The sequence below is a fragment of the Plectrocnemia conspersa genome, unplaced genomic scaffold (genome assembly GCF_051122295.1).
Source record: "Plectrocnemia conspersa isolate PC_06_02 unplaced genomic scaffold, ASM5112229v1 ptg000013l, whole genome shotgun sequence".
Taxonomy (NCBI): Eukaryota; Metazoa; Arthropoda; class Insecta; order Trichoptera; family Polycentropodidae; genus Plectrocnemia; species Plectrocnemia conspersa.
This window is the reverse complement of record NW_028277177.1, coordinates 21,222,769-21,247,483: the sequence shown is the minus strand read 5'-3', so window position 1 is coordinate 21,247,483 and position 24,715 is coordinate 21,222,769. Positions and strand designations below refer to the sequence as shown.

General features: G+C 31.9%; 2 protein-coding genes across 3 annotated transcripts; one reads left to right on the top strand and one right to left on the bottom strand.

The window, feature by feature from the left end:
- Positions 1–200: 200 nt before the first annotated feature.
- Positions 201–23,310, bottom strand: LOC148227554 (ethanolaminephosphotransferase 1-like). Of its 2 annotated transcripts, none has more exons than XM_088202975.1 (8): positions 23,067–23,310; positions 6,680–6,748; positions 6,420–6,618; positions 6,085–6,347; positions 5,844–6,010; positions 5,541–5,721; positions 5,229–5,405; positions 201–5,164 (listed from the first exon to the last, which is right to left on the bottom strand). In XM_088202975.1, exons 1-8 carry the CDS (start codon positions 23,118–23,120, stop codon positions 5,111–5,113), a joined length of 1,164 nt encoding a protein of 387 aa, XP_088059101.1. In that variant the 5' UTR covers positions 23,121–23,310; the 3' UTR covers positions 201–5,110. The 2 variants fall into 2 exon arrangements, with proteins under 2 accessions (XP_088059101.1, XP_088059102.1); XM_088202976.1 differs by having other exon boundaries at positions 5,853–6,010.
- On the top strand, positions 2,842–4,235 carry LOC148227555 (coiled-coil-helix-coiled-coil-helix domain-containing protein 7). Its single transcript, XM_088202977.1, has 3 exons — positions 2,842–2,978; positions 3,052–3,150; positions 3,220–4,235. The coding sequence occupies exons 1-3, from the start codon at positions 2,931–2,933 to the stop codon at positions 3,334–3,336; spliced, it is 264 nt and encodes an 87-aa protein (XP_088059103.1). The 5' UTR covers positions 2,842–2,930; the 3' UTR covers positions 3,337–4,235.
- Positions 23,311–24,715: the final 1,405 nt, after the last annotated feature.

The following is a 24,715-nucleotide window of genomic DNA, read 5'->3' as shown; positions in this document are numbered from 1 at the left end:
TACTACTTTATTGACGATTTGAAGTTGCATGTTGTTTATTATTTATATACGGTGCGAGCAGAGATGCTTTCCCAAAATTTTACCAGGAGGTTCGCATTCGCAGTGAATATTTTTTTTTAATATTGATATTCCCATTGAAATATTATTTGGCAGAGTAGCACACTAGCTGATGAATATTAAACTATCAAAAAAAAAAACAATTTATCGTTCATATTCAATTTTATTCTATTTACTAATTGGAAAAGACACAAAATTATTTACATAAACTATAATTCTGAAATTTCATATATTAATACATATAAAATAATTAAATTATTTAAAATATTTCCAAATAGCTACTTGATTTTCACTATATTCTTTCGATTTGGGTTGTTTCACCTTGGTATCATCCGCCAAGTTATGGTTCCTCAACCAACTTGTTACATAGGGAGCTGCGTTCCAAGTTTACAATGGGTGACCAATTAAGTTTAAAGTCATCAAATTTGATACGTTCTGCACTGGCTCTTTTATCTGTGATTATGATATTCATCAATGAAAATCTTCGTTCTGCTTCAGCGCTACTAACAGCAATCGTATTAATGATATTTTTTTCTGATTAACGGCAGGTTCGCACGAACCATATCATTCACATCTAAGGGTCCATTGAGGTGATCCGTCTTACGACCGCGTTCGGTACGCAGTCTGGACCCGGCGCCTTCCTCACACTGATCCTTCTTGCTGCGGCAGCTACCTCTTCTTCGGTGAACGGTGTATAAGAGTTCCGTTCGTCGACCGAGCCGATCTCACAGCTGGACCAGGTCTCTTCTGGATGTTGGGGGAAGAGTCCGTCGACGATTCGCTCCATGTTGCTCTCGTTTTCCAAATACGGGTCGACGGTGGCTTTTCGGAGTTTCCCCTCACCAACCTGTACGGTGTGCCCCACGGGTCCTCCTTGAACGTGGCGCACAGCTCGTCCCAGCACCGAGACTTGCTCGCACTGATGGCAATCTTGAGGGCTCTTCGGGTCTGCTTGTAGGCTTCCCTTAGGTTCGCGTCTCCGTGTCTCCTTTGCGCTTTTCTGCGTGCCATGAGACACTCGCGGCGGAGGTCCGCTATCTCGTCAGTCCACCAGTAGACGGGCCGTCGAGGCGTTCCTCTTCTTCGAGGCATGGACGCATCGCAGCATTGGCGCAAGAGGCTGTTGAGCGTTTCCACGATCTGCTCCGGTGACGTTCCGTCATGTGCAGCGTTGATCACCGCGTCCAGCTTGCGCGACGCCCATCCGCTCTGTGAGAGCGGGGGTTTCGGGCGCGGAGCTTGGGTCATCAGTTTGAACTCTATGTACATGTGATCGCTCGCCGAGTATACGTCTTCCAGGACGTGCCACCCGGTGAGGCGGTGGGCGATCGACGCGCTCGTGAATGTGACGTCCAAGACGGAGCCGGTGTCTCCTCTTCTGAACGTGAAGGCGTTCAGAAGAGGAGACTATGTGATGAGATACTGTCCTTTATATATAATGTCATATAAGGCCGTTTTCGTTACACGCTTTTCCATTAAAATGCTACCTTTCGCTCATATTAAACTTAGGTTTACCAGCGACTTTTAAAAGTGATTTAAGCTATTAAATGAATATATCGCTGTCAGAGATATTTTCATTTGATTGATACACTTTTGGCGGATGGGTGGCAATCACACACAAATTGAGCCGCTGCAGTAGTATTTTTATTGATGATATATATATTTGGGAGCCAATATAGATTTGTTATGGCCAAAACTGGTCGGCGCTGAAGTAGCATTGTGTGACGGTTTTCGCTCTCTCTACCGGCAAGCTTGTAAGGGTTCGGACGCGTGCCGTCGCGCGTCCGTCCCATTTTGTAATGCAAGCACTGTAACCGTCAATAAATATACTACTGCAGCGGCTCAATCTGTGTCTCACTGCCACCCGTCACCAACAGCCCCTAAATATAGTTACATGTCTAATGGACAACAAAAGGAATTCTATATTTCAGTCCATTGCAATTCCACTAAGCAGGGTACTAAGATTACAAATCCAACCTATCGGGCGAGTTTACTGGGCTGTTACTTCATGTAGAGCGGTCCTCACGCCTACTATAGTACTGTTTATTTCTGTGAGTTTGCTTAGTATTTCTCCGAGGAGTTTTTGGACCCATCGTAAGAAGCAAAATCGTCATTACCGTAGTTCTGAGACCCCCGCGAGAAGTTCGACACCTCTTTTCCATATTGAAAATAACAGGCCTCTAGCGTATGATAAAAAATGAGCGATCAGCGAACGAAGCACCACCGGTCGTCGTCTCCCCGTCGAGGTCCGACAAATAATGTGCTGCCTTCTGCCGCCGTCATATCAATGTTACCAGAGTTGCGTATAGTTTTGCCAATAATAAATAAATAAATAGGCTTCTGTTCAACAAATGACTTTAAACAAAAATCTCTTCTTATACTGAGAGCAGTATTTAACGATAAATTTATATGAAATATTAATTAAACTAATTTTTTTTATTAATCGTGTGTTACAGTGGTGCCTTGACTTACGAGTTTAATTCGTTCCGTGATTTAGCTCCTAGCTCATATTACTAGTATGTCAAATCAATTATCCCCATCGAAATGAATTATTATGCCATTAATCCATTTCAAATTGGAAAATTGAAATGGATTAATGGCAGTACATACTATGTATTTAAATAATAAAAAAGTATATTTTTAATATACGCAATATGTTTTTTTGCTCGTATGTCGAGACAATATTAAAAAAATTACACGTATCTCGAAAATCTATTGTATTTCATAATTATTAATAATGCATACAATTAGGATTTTATAATAATGTAAAAATCCATTTTGTAGCCATTGGCGAAAAGGACTAGTTTAGATAGCTATTATATTTAAAAATAGCAAATGTCAAAAATCGGCTGATTTAGGTTAGTTACAATAAAATGCAGAGATTCGGTGCAAATACTAAAGAAAGTAATCCTTGCTTTGACGTGAGTTTATGCAATATGTTTTAATGAATACGTAAGACTTCGTATGTATAGTTGTTTTCTTAAAAATTCACAGGAGCAAGAATTATCAAATAAATGTATGAAGGAGAACGATTACGATAACTCAAAATGTGTGCTCATCTTCGATAATTATAATGCTTGCAGAAGGTTTTGGGTAATAATAAGTTAGACGTGTAATTCAAAATTATCTTCAAATATAATCAACCCTACATACATATTATAGGGTGCAATAGAGTCACAAAGACGAAAAGCAGGAATTAAACCCATCATGCCAACATTAGAAGAAAGGATCGAAATAAAGGCTCAAAGGGCTCAGCGTATGACAGAAATTAAAATGTAATATTTATTAATTTTTAGTTAGCGTAATGTAAATGTTCTATACAATATAAAAAAAACACCTGCATTTTTTATTTCAATTTTTCTGGACAAATTAAAACCAACATTTTAAAAATAACCATTTATTGTCAAATGAAAAAACAAAACATATTTTATAAAATATAAATTTGTTTGCGATTATTACGAGATAAGGTATTAATTGTAAATGAACACTTAATTCCTCTTTTAAATTATTACATTAGCCAAAAAAATCATTCAACAAAATGGAGATGACTAGATGTTATGTACATATATACAATATTAAAATTAATATACGTTGTGAATATTTATAACATACAAAACGCACTATGATAAACATTCGTCTATTATATACATAATTTGAGGCATAAACACTTACTAATAGTACTTTATTTTAAATATATGTATACCCACGAGTATTATCATTATAAAGAATAGTAAATAAATAAGTATTTTTTGGTAAATTCGAAACAATCAAAAGTAACGTTAAGTTTGTAACTGACTCTTATAAAGTAAATCTTTTGGTAAAATTTAAATTGCGAATGCAACTTCAATATCATTAGCTGTATTTTTTACACATTATCATATATTACAACTATTATTAATTACTAATTTGTGTAATGCTGTAAAGTATAATATAAAACATAATTTTGTAATTGAACATCAAGCTTGGTTATTTATTAGGTATTTAATTATTTTTATAGTAAGGCAATAAACATTTGATTTTTATTCCATTCTACATATACTTGTATATTATATGTCTGTGTAAGCACACGGGAGTTTTATAAAAAAAAAACTAAATTAAAATTTGTACATTAGAATGTTTAAGAAATATCAAGAAAATATTTGATATAATACAATCAATTCATATTCGACACTAATAAATATTTTTTTTTTTGTATAATATACCCAAACTATAATATCAATTAAATATTCGTACAATGAAATAATATTTAATCAAAGTTAATTATCATAAACTTGGTCCACAAGTTCAATTTTACCATTTGCCCATATTAAATTATTGTTTTTATATAAAAAAATTTATTCAATTGCCCAGTGCAAATAATTTATCTACATTTCGCAAACATGTAATAATATACTGAATAATTTTTACATACGAAAGTTCTATATAAACATTTTACGCAAATAGATCACAACCGACCTAGAAAGTAGAGAACAGACAAAAATACATATTACATTTTACTATTTAGTAAAAAATAATTCATATCGCACCGTTTACTTGTACATATAACAACAGTTACGGATATGTATTATAAGTATTATAAAAAAGTATTACCATTATGTATACATCTTAATAAAAAATACTATAAAATTAATTTATCATAGCCTTTTAACATTTTTAATAAATAAATAATACTAAGCACAAATGCTTCGATATGCACAACATAACAATTCTTTTAATATTCACAAATCAAAATTGAGATTTACTATAAATGGAACATTAAGAAGTATAGCGGCACGTTAAATAATTATCCTAAAATCACTGATTCACGACAGCGTTTAAATTTAGATTAAATATGTTTAAAAATAAATAATTGACTTTGATTATTATACATGTGAACGATCGAACATGATCGACCTTTTGAGACTTCACATTGGATTTCAACAGATAGTTTCCATATATAATACATACATAACTATATAACGTCTACTAATGTCAAAGTTGCAAAAGCATATTTAGCACGACTAAAGCTCTCACAAAACAAACTCAATAAGAGTTAAACGAATATTTCTATCGATTAATATTTGATGTGGAAACAATCAATTTTGAAGTGACGGCACATTTGACGCACCTGAAATTGAAAGAAGTCAAGTTAGAGCTTCGTTAAAAAATTATAAAAAAAATTACATTCTTACCACACATGCTCCATAATGAACGTGTAAAACTAGTGTAAATACGGTGACCAAATACAATAGAGGCATCTCCAGCAGAGGAACTGATATACCAATAAATGCAGCCATTGCTAATGGTAGCATCATATGATTTCCTATATCACATTTTGTATTGCTCATTTGACAAACAATTAATCGACTCTAAAATGTATTATTAAAATATATATTATACGTAATTATAAATAGTTATACAGAACAGTCAGTCTATAATGAAGATAAGTATATCATTGACGTACTCTCTTCTGTACAACTGCGCTCATTTAACACAATACTTACAGTAACATTACTGAATAAAGTACCGACTAGCGTATACACAGCCCTCGGGTCAGCATTTAAAATATCTTTGGGTGAGTAAATTATCCATGCCGTCAACAGGAAAGCAATACCAACTAGTGCCCATAGGGGTCGTATAGCATCCATCACATCGTGTCCTCTTCCAGTGCTATCACGATAAGCTCTACTCAAATAAAAAGCATCGTCAATTATGAACAAAATAAATCTTAAAATAATAATCTATAAATTAGCACTAATTGCTCTAATACTAATTTTTAAATTATTATTTTTTTAAGTGTAACTTACAACACATACTTATATGTATTCCATATTGAGACGGGCAAGTTGCAGCCAAACGACGTCAGATAAATAAAAACTTCGAACAGAGTGCCGGACGTAAAGCCAAACGGAAACTCTCCCTTCCACATGGTGTGTCCGTAGATTCCGGTAGCCATGAAGACGAAAGCCGAGCTCTGTAATTCATCATCTCTTGTTATCCAACAGTCTAAATATAAATGCATCACGTAAACGCAAATCAAAGACTGACAATCATTCCAAAATCGTAGCCCCACGGTAAGAAGAGCACTCCAGTGTTGTACTTTTCCCAATGGCTCAGATAAAAACAGATCAGTATGTTCCATAAAATGAGATACATCCGCCAAGTCGATATGGAATGATCCACTCGACTGAAACACGAATATAAACAAATGGGAACCAGAGTTGCAGCGTAAGAATCTAGACCGTGATCGAACAGCTCTCCCAGCGGACCCGAAGACTTTGTCCGTCGAGCTTGTTTACCGTCGATCCCATCTGAAAGATTAAAGACAGTTTTAAACCCCAATTAATAAATAACGATACTGACACATAAATATATAATATTACCTAACGTATACGCGATGAAAAGTAAAACTCCTAATAGCAACCAGCACCATTTCGGAAGAGGAGGAACGTTAGGCGATACCGGAGGATCTGCCGAAGCTACGAAATCGTAATCGAGGTACACCAGTAAGGCGTAATTAAATACTGTTAATAAAAAACCACCAAAAGTCATCAGATTTGGAGCAACCCATCGCGGTACATACTGGAAATAAAATATAAATTAATAATTTATAAATCACTTGAATATATCATTTCATGTTTACCTCTACTAATCTGTTCCAAAATGGATGCATAATGTACACACTAATCGGGCTCGTATCCAGCGAGCTATACTGAAATATAAAAAAAATAATAATTAAAATCTGAAAAGTACGACAAATCACATAGATTATTTATTATGCTACTGATATAAATTTAAAATAAAATTATCATTGCATAGTGACACTATCATATTTTCGTTAAAAATCAATAAAAGTATGTAGTGTATTTTTAAGACTTGGATTATGTACACGTGTGTCATAAAAAAATATAATCGCAATAGATAAAAATACTGCAGCCGATTTTGATAAAATTCTACAATATTAATAATAAAAATCCAGCTTAGATCTAAAATGTAACGAAGTGAGGGTGAATGGAAGGGGGAGCATTATGCTTAAAAATGCAACGATGCGAAATATATATTCACAATACTATCAGCATATTTATTTCTTAGCGTCATCGTAATTTATTATATTCTTTTTAATAAAAAAAATTCGAGAAAATATGACAAAATTTTTCGTTGCGCAGTCAAACTAAATTCCACATTTTACTCAAATACGTTTTCAACGAGTATATTAACAGTTTTTATGGAAATGTTTTTTCTCCGCGGCAAAGAGTCGAGCAGCATTTAATATTTTAGAAAAAATAAGTATTCAATTAGTCTGGAAATATCATCCACACGTATCAAATTTGATTAAGCTTTATTTAATATCTTGGAACGATTCCAAATCTTCACAAGTTCGCCTTATTTTGACATACTACATACATATTTAGCGCAGTGGTTCACCGACGAATAACGAGTTTATTTTCATAGCGTTTGGTTATGGTTACGATTTTCTGATATTGTAACCGTTACAAAAATATATAGGTTAAATAAAATAAGTTTATCTTTGCTGAGTCACTCTTTGGCGTTCGTATCACACAAACTTTCTTTCGTAGATTATTTTTTATCAAATATGACAGAGCACACAATTGAAGGAAAATTCTTGACAGTTTTATACCGGTATTGTTTGACCTTACGATTGCGGGGTTTAATTATAGCCGTATAATAGCAAAGCACTATCGATATGATTCATCAATGCAAATAAATAAGAGTTGAACCCACATCTATTAATAGAATAAGTTATATCAATGATTCGGCAAATTCACAGAACTTCTATTGTTAGCTATCAGCGCAGATTAATAATAGTTAAGTTGGGATTATAAAAATAGTCAACTGGACATCAGGGACATCATTTCAGCTCTTTCAGAGGATTTTAATTTAATTTTGTAAATACATATTTGTTACGTACAATTTCTACATTTCTGTATAATAACTGCGATGTCAAATTAATTAACTCGTTTTTGGCACGTATATTACAATAATTGTTACGTTTCGACTTTGTACTAATTTTTATATGTACACTGAGTATACATCACTGGAAAGCGCAGATTTTTTGCATTGTAAGAGAAAGATTAATTCAACTCTGCTCCACTATTTTAATACTTGCAATACTTCAAATTGCCTAAAAATGATTCGACTATTTGGTTAGCGCACTACAAAAAGAAGCAAAAACCAAGGGCGTCATTTCAGTTTTTTCCAGTCAATAGACGTTTTTTTAATATTTTCATTTCATTAAGATTCATAGTATTTCATTAAATGACATGCATTTTTCTGGTCCAAATTCAAGGGAGTCTGCTTAGAATCCAGTCGCAGTGGAAACGCTCAGTTATTTAGCATTTATAATAAGACTTTTGATAACAATATTACGATTTACAATAAGTGTGAATAAGTGAGAAGCACATCTAAACCAAATTTTTACCAATAGGAGAGCGCAAAAAACAAGTGTCCCTTTTCAGAAGTCAAAAATCCACGCCAAAAGCAATAAAATCGTGCCATCGTCGATTTTTGACTTCTGAGAAATGATAATTGTTTTTGCGCCCTCCTGTTGATCAAAATGCCCCCACTTAAATAAAATGACTATCAATAAGATAACGAGATTGATATTGAATTAATCGAAAATAATTCAGAAAAAAAATTGTGAGTAAAAAAACTTTGGACACCGAATCTTTGCTTCAAGAAATGAAAAATACTATTATTTCGGTTACGAATAATATCAAAGCAAAATAAATAAATTCATAGGATTTACCAAAACATTTTAAATTTCTGGAATCTTTTGGTAAGTAGTTCAATTCTAGCAAAGATTTTTAATTGTCTGCAATCTATTAAATTTACTTCAACGGCAAATGAGCGCGTATTTCCCGTTGCTAACAATTATTCATAAAAAAATCGAAATTCTATGAAATATAAAACACTATACTCAGTTTCTTCATTATTCATAAGTGAAAAAGAGATGACAACTTTGGGTGTATGCCCCACCAATTTCTTCTAAAGTACAAGATGATTATATACGATCGATATATTTATCATTACTCCTTTCTGTATTTTATACTAATTTAGAGAAATTAGAAATGTCACTATATTTCTTTATGTTGAAATAGTGAAAGTTATAAGATATCAAAATTATTAATTTATCAATCGTTATCATTTACGTATGTATTTGAAGACGACCGTGCGCTGCGAGTGTCGGATTAACAATGAAATAGTTGGAACGTATATGACAACTTTGCTTGGTGTAAGCGGATCAATGAAATACTGTTGTGAAATACGAGATAAGCCTCAAAGTGACTCTGTTAAATGAAACGATTTATAGATGCATATTTTTGAAAAATATATTTAAAAAAAAATACAGCAATAAAGAAATATCCTTTAAATTTGACTTTGAAATTTAAAAAAATATTTCAAGTTTTATGTATGTAGTAACATATAAATGTATGTTTTCTATATCCATCATTGTCCATTGTTTTTTGAACGATAGATGTGTGTATATCAGCACACGCCACAGTTTCCACTTTTTATCCAAAAAACAAGCGCACTAAACTAATACAATCATATTGTAGGAGTTGACAACCAGATACTGTGATATTATATATTATTTTTTTTGTGCGAAATGGGCTATATTTACATTTATAGCCTAGAAACGAGCATTGCCGCTTAACCAACAAACGAGACAATGAAGTATCTCAGATGCATTGATTGAATTATCGTGCAGGTTAACTTTTAAAAAAATATTTGATAATGAATCATTGGATGTTTTTTGAATCAAAATCGGCGATAATGAGGAATATACGGAATTGAATGAAAGAGCTATTAAAAGATCACTGCCATTCCAAACAACCTATCTTTGTGACCAAACATTCTCGAAAATGGTCTCAATAAAAACAAAAAATAGAAATCGCATTCAATCAGACACCTCTTCGAATTGCATCATCTGTAATTATGCCTAGGATTGACGAACTAGTTATTAATGATAAAATAATGAATCTGATGTTTGAAGAGGATATTGATTGATTCTGTACAAAAGAAAGTTGATTGTGTGTTTTATATTCTCTAAAAAAAATATTTTTACTTCCAGCTTTAATGTGATTTTATTTTGAATTTTTATTTTTTAAATGTAATTAATTGTTTTTTTTAAATATGTATGTAAATTTATATATATTACATGTATATAATTTGTATCACTATATAATTAACATATTTTATTAATTTTTGAAATGTTTTAAACTACATTTTTTAAATAATATATCATTTGTGTTACATATCGACCGAAATATGCCGATATGCTGCAGTTTCCCGATAATAACAATTATTGCAGCGCAAGTAGAAACAAAAACAGCACACACCGGTATTTTCGTGTGACTCAGCCCTAGCACGTGCGAATTTATGTGTAAGAAACTGGAAGCCGTGGCGTACGCTGTTGTACATGAATATTTCGATTAAATAAAATATTAACAATTATACATCTGTTTTAATTTTTTACTCAAATCAGTAATTAAATACTATATTTTAAACAAATATTTTAGTTTATAATATACGTATATAAGTTATAACTCTGGGTCAGTATTTAATAGTTGTCCAAAATTACCCGGAACCGAATTTATGGAAAAATACCCGAGAACCGGGTAATAAATTTGGCCGGGTATTTGGATCCCTACTTCCATCGCATCACTCTAGAAAATTTTAATACAATCAAGTCATCGCCAATGCATTTACCTTATGATGTATCATAATATCTTTATTCGCAATATCAAAACAATGAAGTTAAACCGTTAACTCATGTTTCATCACCTCTTAAAAATACCTAAATTCCGTTTCAAAAGAATGTCATGATGCGCGACTTAATGGCGCATTCTGATAAACAGTATTAAGTTACATTCGACGAAAGATTCGCTGTAGAGACCTTGAATGATAAGGGGAAAAAGCCGGTGCACACTGCCCAAATATCGATCGACATCGCTAAAAAAAACCTGCACGCGATTCTACAACTCAAGCAGAAGATAGGCGGGTCACCGTTTCTATGGATATTACGGGTCAAACATTTTCAAATCTGGCCCAAATTTGCCGGGTTGCGGAATAGTTCCAAAAAGTGAACCGCGGTAGCCCGATTCGTCAATAGGCCGCCGAAGGGCGACCCCAAACGTTGCTTATCAAAAATTAGGGTCAAGCGCAGCGTAGATGTGAGATAACCAGCCAGTCTTGTGACTTGAGTGGGATTCGGTTTTATATGCGGGGGGACCCGATTTTTAGACTTTGGCTCGATCGAAATATTCGTGCGCGAGACCTTAGAGACGACGTGCGGAAATCTCTATATTGCACATATTGTGTAGGCAGACAATGCTGCATTTGCTTAACAAATTAAACGTCAACGGTTAGCTTTTAGTTTGGTTTGATGTTATACCAAAGCACCAGAGAGTTCGAGTTCAAGTTCGTGAAACACGAATTTAATCGTAATCTTGTTTTAAGTAAGATGATAGGCGAGCGTGACGAAATTCTAAAAAGTTAAGCCTCGCCGATCTAAAACGCGACGAACGAAAGTTAAGCGAGGTAATTAGGCGGATGGCCATAAACGAATATAGCACCAGAACGGTGCAGGAAGCTAAAATAAACAAACGAGTACTTTGCAATTATTTTAAGCCAGCCGACTCATCCTGATCTGACTTTCAAATCGCTGAACCCGACGAGATTGACAAGCAATTGATGATCAGACAGAACTCGACTTCTTCAGACTTTTATTTTATAAGTTTATTTAAAAACTATACATATGGGTGACCATATGTTGGAAATTGAATTAAAAATTATAAAGTGTTATATTTTTATTATAAATTATTGTCATGTTGTGTAATTTTATAAGCAATAAAACAATTCCTGTAATATTCTATTGGTATTTTTAAAAATATTATATTAAACAGATAGATATTCAACCTGGAGAGTGATTCCATAACTGCTATCATGGTTTTGAGTTAAACAGAATTAGTAAGAAAGTGATATTTTACACTCTCCTCAACAAATTAAATTAAAAAAGTAAAAATTAAATGCACTTGTCACCCTATTATATTTTCTCACCAATACTGTGACGATGAGCGTTCATATCTTGGATGGACTGTATGAACAGACATATTAAACGCACAATATTGGTTAATAACCATTTCCATTGTTTACAATTGTTGAGATCAGTGATGTAGCGAAGGGGGGGGGGTCTGAACCCCCCCCCCCTTGGCGGAGCGCAACCAGTGATTTTATGTTAATTAAATCTAAATTACAAAAATTATCTTGCCTTTTTTCTTGACAACACCCCCCCCCCTTGAAAAAATCCTGGCTACGCCACTGGTTGAGATTATATAATAAAAGAAAAATAATAAATTATCTGTAACTATAGTTAATTTAAAGAAAAACATTATGTGTTTTTCTTTAAATTAACTATAGTGCCCCTTAGTGCTAGTAACCTTTTTACGGTTACTAGCACTAAGGGGGTGTGATAATCCTCAGGATGGTCCTCTGAGGTCTCTGGTAGCAGAACGTGGTCAAGGTCGATGATCGAGTGATTGATCGTCTAGGTGTCTCTCGTAGGCCACTTTACTTGTTCCTTTATGTTAAAATGATCCTAGTTTTCATCTGGACATTACGAGGTTTATTATGGTGGTCCGTTTAGTTACAGTCTTTGTTTATATTACGCTACCGTCACGTACATTCTTGTAATTATAGTGGTTATTGTGATTTACTGCATGAGTTTACAAAGAAGAACCCCCACAACTTTCAAAAATTAAAAAAAAAAGAGAATAAAATATGTATGTACATCAGTGCTGGTCGGTGAAATACTTTTCCTCTCGTAGAGTACGCTCGGGATAAGGATTCCGGTTTGTTATTGTGTGCGTGAACTGTGTGGCTCAAAAAAATTTCGCTCAGAATATTTTATTTTTATTTTAAAAGAAAATATATGTTTATTTAACATACATACATCTGAGCTAAGTTGAAAATTTCAACGGACAATTAAAAATATATTATATAATCGACGAAACCAGACATTGATGTCATTAATTAAATATTTGCAAAATTCAAAATCTTTCACTAGTCAAAAAAATAATGAAGTCTTTAGCTATTCTTCAAAAGCAAAAAGATATAAAATGGGGAAAGAAATTATTCGCAGATTGTTTAATGGCTCGACGACTCTATTAAATCATTAGAATCCATTGAATAAATTCAAAAATTATCATTGGCGCGACGATAAGAATAATAACTTTTTTAAGCCTTACAGAGAATAGTGTAAAAAAACCAACAACGTACGGATTAATGGAAAAATAATTAAAATATTTTAATCCACGGGTAAGAGAACGAATAACTTACAGTGTATATTTGAAGCCTTGATATCAATTAACCCAGATATGCCCAAGAAATTTTGTTCTCTTAAAATTTCATTTATAAATAAAAAACAGTGGCACGAGTTTAGTGACCTACCCATGGGACAGTGGGCATATCTGGGTTTTAAACCAATATCAACACAAAATTATTTAAAATAAATCACTAGAGAAGATCGCACTTCTGTGCCACACTGCACTTTAATGACGAATACCAGCGTTGACGAATCAGCGACTGTCCTTAAAAGAGAAAGCGAGACAACGAAGTACACGTTACATTGCTTCTCCTTCTCATATACATGTACACGCACACAATAACAAACCGGCATCCTTATCCCAAGCGTACTCTATATATACATATATAAAATATGACGCATATACAAAATCATATAAAACCTAACCCAGTAGACATGAAAATGACATTTTGTGCTTGGGCATTTTATGAATTGGTAGGCTGTAAGAACATTTTTTGGGTTATGTTTCGTGTTTGATCATCTGAAAACTACATGGATTTAATTTAACATACACTTAAAATCCAATCTGACCGTGGCGAATCAAATATTAATCTTAACATAGGGGGAACAAATTACGTTTATTGATTTCCCGTGCCTTATATATTGATATGTGCAAAAGGAATTGTTTTATAAATGTACGAGGGGAGATAGACAAGCTCGCGGAATTTATGTGAACAAATTTACTTATATTCAAGCTAAATAGGTTTCTATTTTTATATAAAGTTGGATAAGGTATATGTAGCAATTAGCTCAGTAGTTATTAAGTAATCAAATGTTAAACATATTAATTCAGAATCGAGAGTATATCATGGAGAATATATAATTGAGAGCCACCTATAAATATAAGGAAAGAGCACTTAAACCATTGCGGAAATGAAGTCTAACGATCTTCTACCAAGACAATGATTTACAATTGGCATGGACTATACAAATAAGAACAGAAAGACGATCAGTTAAATTGATACTTAAAATGCGCATGCTGCTTTAGAAGCAATTATTGAAAGCTAAGTACAAGCAAAAGTGCAAACAGTGGTTTTAAGGGTTATGCAAACCCCTAAAATGTTTAAGTTCGCAATGTCAGCCTGAAAGACCATCGTCATCCTATGCCAATATTTATGCCAAAAATATAGGAAAAAGTATTCTATTTTTATACTAGAATGCACCAGTTTACAAATGCCAGAAAGTAGATGTTACTTAAAATGTTCATCTTCTAAACTCAAAGCGATTATTTCCTGGATGAAAAATCCTTACGGGTATATACAATTTATGAACGATGAAGATGAAGAAAGTGTTAAAGCAGAATATATATTTAAAAAAACATACTCCCCAATCCCTCCAATTCGCAAATTTATCTAGCGTCCTATATAAAAGGTTTTGTTTTAATTTATTTAGATTAAATATTGCCTCTTTGGCAGGAACCACACTTTTATGAAATATAACCATATTTTGCTTTCAAATTGGGAATCGAATCAATAACTTTGATTTGCTTTGCAAATACGACAGTCCCTATTTGAATTATGTATAATCAATACTGGACAAATCCTACGAATTCCAAGAGTACAATATCTCAAATAGTTTTAGTTACGTAAGCGAGAGAAAATATCAAATATATTTAGCGATATATTTTTCAGCCATTTTTTCATTCCCCATGAGATCCATTTCGGTTCATGAAACATAAACCTGTAGTATAATATATCCAAGTTGATTGTTTTTAAGTTGATAATTATTTTTAAGATTTAAAAAATGTTTTTAATTTCTCTAATTTCTACAGAGGGTGTGGACAGGCAATCAAATTTAAAACTTGACCTTGTTTTTATGAGAAAGAACTTGAGATTTATAAAGGAATAATATTTTTACAATACACGGTGAACCAATGCGACATTTCTATGTTGGCAGCACTGTAAATCGGACAGCTGTCAATAATCACGCGTGTTTAAAGTGGTAAATGTTAGTTTGCATCAACACATTTACGAAATGGATCGCCTAACCACCGCTTAACGCGTTAAAATTGCTCCACAGAAATTAAAATTGTGAACAAAATATGTATTGAATTCTATGAGAAGATTATGGTCAATTTAATCGTCATACTGAGCGAATAATTCGGAACGTAGTGAAAAAATTAAAGAGACTGGAAGCATTGGAGATATAGTAAGATCTGTGCATCATTGACATCGAAGAATTTACGTAGATTGGGTGTTCATGTTGATTTTTCAAAGAATTTTTTTTTCTCTGATGAGGCATATTTCCACTTCTCTGGATATGTTAATAAACAAAATTTCCGCATATTGTTAGGTGTGCATTGTGGTCAGGTGGCGTCATTGAGCCTTACTTAGGTTGGTCTGTAACAGTCAATAGGTGCATGATTATTTTAGGCACGACATCGAAGATATTGATGTTCGTCTAAAAATATGACGCAACTTGCCACACATCAGGTGCAACATTGGATGTTTTGCGTGAAGTTTCCAGATCGCATTATTTCACGCTTTGGTGACGTTAATTAGCCGCCAAGATCATGCGATTGAATCCCGTTGGATTTTTGTTGGGTTACGCTAAAGTCGTTTCTACGCCGATGTACCCGAAACGTTTGAGCACATAAAAACCAACATCCATTTAATCGATATTATTTTTAATAATTAATAAAAAACAAATGTTCGATTAATAAAAAAATCCGAAGATATACTTAAATTTGTGTTGTTTTTTTAAGTTTGGAAACTGAAGTTGGATCACCTTTTATAAATAATCAATGTTAAAACACCACTGATATTTTTTCGTGGTTAAATGAGGAGATAATATTTTCCAGATGTAAGGTTCATATATATAAAACTTATTCAACTTCATATGTACTTTGACTGCCCCGTAATATTTTATTATTATTAATGCTAAACTGAAAGAATGCGAGATATTTGTATATCTCTAACTGTTTCGTATGAGAAAATAAATCAAAGATCGTTGATGAAATTTGTTACTGCATATAGGATTATATCAGTATAGGTTATATTTACGACTATAGCTATATGTTGATTTATTATATGATATAATATTAACAGTTCAACCATATGGAAAATGCCAGATGCATAAGCACTGCTAGTTAAATGAAATAAGCGCAATTTTAACAATTTGGTTAAATTTAATATAATATTTTAACCTTCGTTCTCTAATCGATTCTATCATTGAACGCAATTCGTTGCGCTAATGAGATGCAATGTCGACATTCTCGACGATCCTTCACTATCTATTTTGAATTTTAAAATACAACAGACTTGTTTTTAAATGTAGAAAACCATAAATATTTTAATCAAATGCCACGAGCCTCCTAAGTTAATAATGTATAAATACAATTGGATACATTTGATTAACAAAGTTATTCCATTATTATTACCAGTTACCACAGTGTTTATATTTATCTTTGTTGACGAAATTACTAAAATGGGGTTCTCTGAAGTATATATAACGTCAGAGTTATGTACATATTCTGGAAAGCGGATTAGCGAGTACAAACATCGTCAGTCACTCGACGTATACGATATCTCGCCTGCTAAATATACGTTCAACATTTCGGCAATAACTGGTTATTTTTTAATCCATAGCATCATGATATGACGCTGTGGGAATCAACACGTGGTTCCCTCGGCTGGCATGTGTATCAATTGCACGTACTCGATTGACCCGGTTAATTATTCAGCTCAGAAAAACGTTTTCCATTTCGACGATTGCTTATCGGAAATTCGGAAACGGTCACGCCCGAAAAAGCAAGACAATGATAATAAAATACTCGCAGATTCAAATGAATAAAGTAAATTTATCGTTTTGTATGTATACATACCACTATAAAATATAACAAATAATAAATAACGAGGCCTTGATATTCACTATATTTTTATGCGATTCTCTAAGCAAATCTTACAGAAACGATATCACCGCATTTTTGTTGTTGATTGTACAGTCATCTTATGTTCATATACGAATTTAGATCGCGCAATTAACTTCAAAATATTTGTTTCGATAAATGGTTATTCACCGCAAACTATATTATGCTATCGAATAAAATATGGCAAAGTACTTATGAACACACTTCAAATCTAAACTTTCCAAGGCAATATTGGTGGTAATCTATCGTCGTAAGAGTAAATTTAATATTAAATATATATAACATATTTTAACATAAATAACTGTAACTAATTTCTATAAATATATATAACACACTAGAATATATACTAACGATCTCAAAGCAAAACAAGATATTTTATTTGGAATAACGATAAATACCGAATGGTTTTATTAATCGTCTATCCGTTAATATAATATTTCTACATCAATTCAAAATTATATTATATTTTGATTAAATTTATTTACTATTTTAATATCGCATTGCTGATAGTATATCAATATATAATAACAAATTGTCTGATTTTATAAAATACAACAGTATTTTTCTAGAGCGTCATTCGCGAGCAGCTTAAATTATTAATGATTTATTTAATATTTAAAAAAAAATTAAGCATCATGATAAGTGCTATAATAAAAAACTATAAAATAGTTTAGGCATAATTTATACTATAACTTAAATTTTATTAATTATCAAAGAGCATTTTATTCAGCAATTTTAATAGTTTTTTCAGTTTGTGCTAAAAATTCCATGGTTTGAATGGCACGATTTTATACATTTTTTGAAAACCATTTATAACCCACGCCCAGTCAACCGACGTAAATGAAGTGGTCTGAGGTCGTTGAACACGTGTTAGCTAGTTGACAGTAAAAACATAAACATTAAGCAATCGATAGTGTTTCATCAAAACTATGTAAATTATTATTAATTTTAAGAGTTCTATAAAAAAAAATCAAATATGCGTTCTCAAATAAAAACAAAGTGTACAACCACAGAATAGAATTCCTTGTCATATATGTGCAGCACAAAAAATAATTGTCGAGTGTTGAATTGAAGCAGTGTATGAACTGCAAAACAAATATTATTTTAATATAAAATACAGCATATTAGTACACTAATTGCTATTTTCGTTATCTGGGTATAACAATGGATCAATGGATGTGGTATTAAAAAGATTTATTTTTAGAACCTTGTATTTAATCAAATCAATAAATCACAACAAGGTTTATATAATTTTATTAAGACGTAGGAACTAAAAATGGCTAGAACCGTCTTTTAAAAAATATGTTTTGGTTTATTTATTTATTAAAAAGTCAATCTAACAGATATGTTTCACAGACAGTTATCCTATCTTCCGAATTGTCTTTTAAAGTAATATCACATGTCACAATATTATATGTATAAGGCATTTTATTTTAAATCAATATGGGCGCAATGTTCCTAGGCGCATATATTATTGTACATATAGTACTATGTTGATTTAGTGTTTTATAATTATTAATTCTATACATAGTCGTTATAAACCACATGATGAAACAGTTTTATATATTATAAAATATATTTATAATAAATTCATTTTAAAAGCACTAGTGTTTAAACTGGCATGGTAAGAGAGTAGCAGTTGCTAGATGGCGGTGCCTCTCAATGAGCGTACCAATATCGAGCAGCGCGCTGCTGTGCGATTTTTCTGGGGATCATATTTACTTCGATTATATTTACAAAAGACTTATTAAAAACAATTGAACAAAATAAGATTACCACGAAGTGCATCATGTTGATGCTTTCTCATAGAGCCATTATGATCTACAAAATAAGTCACTGCTTTATTTCAAACAGCCGAAAGAATTCTACACTAACGGTTTTTAGCGACTCGTAAAATATGCCTTACGCCGAAGATTTTTTTTTTCATATTAGTGATCATATTTGTTTCGATTTGTAGCTCAATTACTGATTTTCTAATATTCTACTATTATATAGTATCGGATCAACCACGCCATAGAATTGGTTTAAAAATAAGTTCTAAAATAACCAGCGTTTTTGCAGTAAAAAAATATTTTATCTTGATAAATTATTTCAATAATTACATAGTTTAAAATAATGCCAATTGTTGGATTCCTATGCGGTTTCAAATAATGAAAGATTTGAAGAATTAAATAATCAAGCCAAAAAAAATTGGTTGGTTCGACGTACCAGTGCTAAATTTTTTTTCTGTAATGAAAATAAACAAATCAGGATATCGCTCTCAGATCTCTGATGAAAAGAAACATTCAATTATTTGCATTTTAATCAGCGACTTACATCCTGATTTTCAAGACATGATTGAAAATTAACAGCACTTACATTTATCTTATTAGTGTAAATTGTATGTAAAATATAAAATGTGTTTTTTTTAAATAAAATACCCTAAGTTCTATAAGTGTGTAAATATGTTATTATTATTTTTTTAAATAAAATACTTTTAGTACTATAAGTGTGTAAATATGGTTAATCAATTTTTGATTGTGTTGTTAAACCCGGTACGCGACAATTGGGCGACGGACAAATGGGCGATTCTGGTCAATTGGGCGACGGTCAATTGGGCGATGGTTATTTGGGCGACGGTCATATGGGCGACAGAAATTAAAAAAAACTTGCACGCTTTGCTTTATTGTGAATATTAATAAAATATACATTAAAACGAAAATGTATATTAAATGAAAAACAGTTTTATTTGCAAATTATTAACTCATATTATAATTATATGCAATACCACGTAAATATTCTATGATATTTTTCTATTGTACCTCAAAACTTTTATAAAAATTCTTTGGTCTATTCTTTTCATAAATATATCCATTACAAAAATATTTTTCCTTGTCTTTTTGACTTAATATGTCTGAATTATCCATTTATGAAGAATATTAACTGTGGTAACTCAAATTAGTCGCTCTCAACAATGATCTATAAAAAAAATTATCTATAAATAACACATAAAATATAACCCACATGTGAATATAAAGAAACATACTTATTTTCTTGCTGTACTGAATTTTTTACCAAAAACACAATGACACTGTGACAAAGTGTTTTAAAACCACGACAAAAATAATTTTCAAAGACGCAACGAAACTTTTTGCGAATGTTTTCAGTCAAAATTCAAAAGTATACTGAGCGCTAGTTATTGGTTTTTATATTTATATATAGCTACCCTATCTAATTTTAAATAGATAACTGTAAAATATGCGATTTTTGTGAATTCCCAAAGCTTATTCTCTCACTAATTTCCAAGGCGCAAAACATAAAAAAAATTCGCGGAAAGGGCAAAATCCACGATAAACATTTATCAGCGCTAGTTCTAGGTTATTATATTTATATATAACCACCCTATCCAGTTTAAAATAGATAACGGTAAAATATGCGATTTTTGGAAATTACAAAAGATTGTTCTCACAGTAATTTACAAGTCTCAAAACATAAAAAATCGCGTAAAGGGCAAAATCCACGATAAACACTTATCAGCGCTAGTTCTGTGTTATTATATTTATATATAACTATCCTATCTAATTTAAAATAGATAACTGTAAAATATGCGATTTTCGGAAATTCCAAAAGTTTGTTCTCACAGTAGTTTCCAAGGCTCAAAACATAAAAAAAATTCGCGTAAGGGCCCACTAAGAACATTTATCAGGTAGGTATTTATAATAAAATTACCGACTTAAGCCGTGTGCTTTAAGTGTTTTATGATATCGGGTAACTCTCTCAAATTCTTGAATAAAAAAATCAAACTGTTTAAGTGATATTTTATGATTAAATAAGCACAAATAGGTAGGTATATTATATTTTGTTTAGACCGAATAATGTTTTCATCTTTTAATTCTATTCTAAAAAATATTACTTATATTTTCGTATGTACGTATATGTATATATATATTTTAATATGTATTAAATTATGTAAATTATTTAATTAATTATAAGATCATGATTTGCAACACATTTATTTGTAATGCATTATTATTGTATCGCCCAAAAGACCGTCGCCCAAAATACCATCGCCCATTTTGAATCGCCCATTTGACCGTCGCCCAATCGCCGTCGCCCAATTGACCGTGTCCCCACTTACAAAGCGTTATAAATTGAGGAATATATTTTCTCTTATTTTCCATTAAGTTTTATTAAAATCGTTGTAAAACATTTGCTAATAAATGTAACTGCTTTAAAGCACATCACTATATTCAGCATCGATGTCAACCTATCATTGTCATTATTAAAATACCCATGATCGGATATTACAACGATCATTACGATTCTCATGTTAATTTGTTCTGCATTTACATGTTCAACATGCAATGCAGTGACAAATAAAACCTAATTTGTATATTGTAGTTATTGTTGAAGAACCTTTTAACCATTTAAACGCCAGTGACTTTTTGGTGAGTCACCTGTTATTTCTTTTCACGCGTTAGGATCTCTTTCTAAACACAAATATAAAATACTTAAAAAAAATTGTGAATAATTCGTTAACTTGTGTTTAAAAAATGAACAACAAATGACTCACTGGTGAATAGCTGGCGTTTAAGTGGTTATGCAAAAGTTGAGACAGTTTACCTTTCATTACTGGTACCCATCTCTAACAATTTCAATTTTGTAGTATTTTTCATGTTTAACCACGTATATTTATTTACTCATAAAATAAATGTCGTTTTCTGTCACTTGATTATTTTATTTGTGACATAGAATTATAATGCTATGTATTTGTTTTCTACGGACAGATAATAATTGTAGATGTTTCAATGCACTATTGTGTTACTATTATATTTATAGTACAGCATTCGATTTAGTCGAAGCATTTCTTAAATTTGTCAGCTGTGACGATTCATGTTTTATACGTTCATCACATAGATATGTCAGTTGGCACTTTTATTTTCCTTTTACTTTCAATAATACTGTGTAATATATCAAATATTAATATAAGTCAAATTAAAACAGTTTTGGTTTATACCAGTAATATTTTTTCATTTTTTAAACTTTGATCAATATGAAAAGCATTTTAGAAATTTATAAATCTCTGATATATAAATAATCGTAAAAATCAGTCGAAACATAATTTACGATGGCAGGTTTTCTTTGAAATTTGATGTTGTCATTTTTTCGACGAATATACATATGTAAGCAATATATGCATATACTATGTATAATTGTAAGTTGTTTTAAAAATATTTTTTCATTTTATTTTTAAATAAAATAAATAATCACACAGGTGTAGAACATCATTAAGTTGGTTCATATCTATTAATTTTCGGCCATTATTTTAATATATATTGAGTTGAAAGCAGATCATTCGATTAATATCACGCCATTAGAATAATCGCAAAAAATGATAGCATAACTAATTAATAAAATGAACAGTGGTAGTCAACGTTTTTTCTTATTATGCATCAGATTAAGTAATTCAATCACGCATATAGGAAACTGGTTGATAATGCGAAGGACACACTCCGGTTTGATACGTGACGTCACATTTATAGCGGCGCAAGGATATACGATTCAATAATCGAATCGAATTATGTGCGATCATGATCATTTTCAAAACGGCCGCCATTTTACTTTCTCGCTGAAAATTGTCTATTGCCAGGATGCCAAAATGCCAGAATGCCAGGATCGCCCTTTTGTTTATGTCAAATTAGGAATCGATGATAGATTTGAAATGTATAAATGAAAAGATCGACGATACGGCTCGATCGATGGTGAATATTAACGACGAGACGAATATGTGTGGGTTACCTTATAGTTGTCGAAGCCCTTGAGGTGCTCCTTTGACAGGTACTCGAAATCCATGACGAAGGGCGGGATGCGTTCGGTTATGACTGAAAATTTTACTAACTACCGACGATACGTCGCTAATTCGGTTTAACTAGCTTGCCGAAGACGAAGGACGACGCAAAACGCGAACGTTACAAAATATCGCGGAATAAAACACGAGCGCCTTCAACGCTACCGGCCCATGCCGCACCGAACCGATTCTTGTATTTTGGCCCTAACGGCGCGAAGGGCGGCCATCTCAAAAGACTGATAGCAAAAATAAATTATATAATTTTAAACATTAATAAAATGTGTTTTTTAAAACACGTAATTAATACAAAAAATGTACAATGAATATAATTTATTGATTTATAAAATTGTTTCATTCTTATAAAAATACATAATAAATATATATTTATGTATACAGCACAACAAAAAAATACCAAAAATCAAACTATTTATTTTAAGAGGCTCTATGACACGCTATGCACAGTGAGACATACTCCAACGGATAACGAAAGAGCATTTTTTATGTCTACAAATTTTTGCATAAAACTTGAATCAGCATTAGAAAATAAGCCTCTTAATATTTTAGTGTTTCTTAAATATCATTATATTAGAGCTAATAAAATAAAATAACTTGTAAACTTTATGTAATATTAATTCTTTTAAAAATGTAAAATTCGGATTTTTATAATATAATGATTTTGGAGCCGAACCCGGACCCGGAATCGACAGGTTTTCAGAAACTCTAGTTCCAGCTTCACTACACTGATTCTATCCAGAAAAAACACTGAACCAATATTTCATATGCAAATACGTATTAAAAAATAATACAAAATGTAACAATAAAATAAAGTATAACTAGAAATATATTTGGCGACGAGAGGTGACGGGCGGCAATTATAGCTGCTATAATAGTATTTTATTAACAATTTAGTACAGTTACATGTTAGAATATATGAGTGTGAGTGGACGGTGCGCGGTGCCCGCACCGGCCGTGCGAACCCGCCGAAGCCACCAAAAGAATGTACTTACGTCACCCCAGTGTTACTAAAGTGCCGCCAAGTTTTAGCAATAATACACCTAAATGTAAATAGTATGTATAAACGAGCTTTCATATACAATTTTAGATACTATTTTTGTATCTCGCTGGCTTATTAAAAGTGATGATACGTTTTCGTTTTCATTTTGCCTCTAATGAGTATTAGATGAATACACTCTCGAAGACGTCCCGGAATCCAAAATTGGGATTTCTTAAAGCAACTTTTTATTTCACACTGTCACAATTCCGTTGACCCCCTTCCTAAAAAAGAATAGGTGCTATTTAATAAAATAGATGTCACTTATATTTAAATTTCGATTTCATTCGATTGTCTCATTACTTAATTGTTGATTGTTAAACATCTAGTTGCTATGCCTCAGGCTAACGCCTGATATGCAGTAAAATAAATAATTTTTGCTCTTTTTATATGTTATAATATACATAAAACATATAGCTTTTCTACACGCTGGACAGGTGAAAAATAATTTGTGTGAATAATATAGCATATTTTTATTGTATGGCTTAATAAATTTAAAATCATCTTGAATTTTAGGCCAGATTCATAAGATCTTTCTCAAGATAGTGT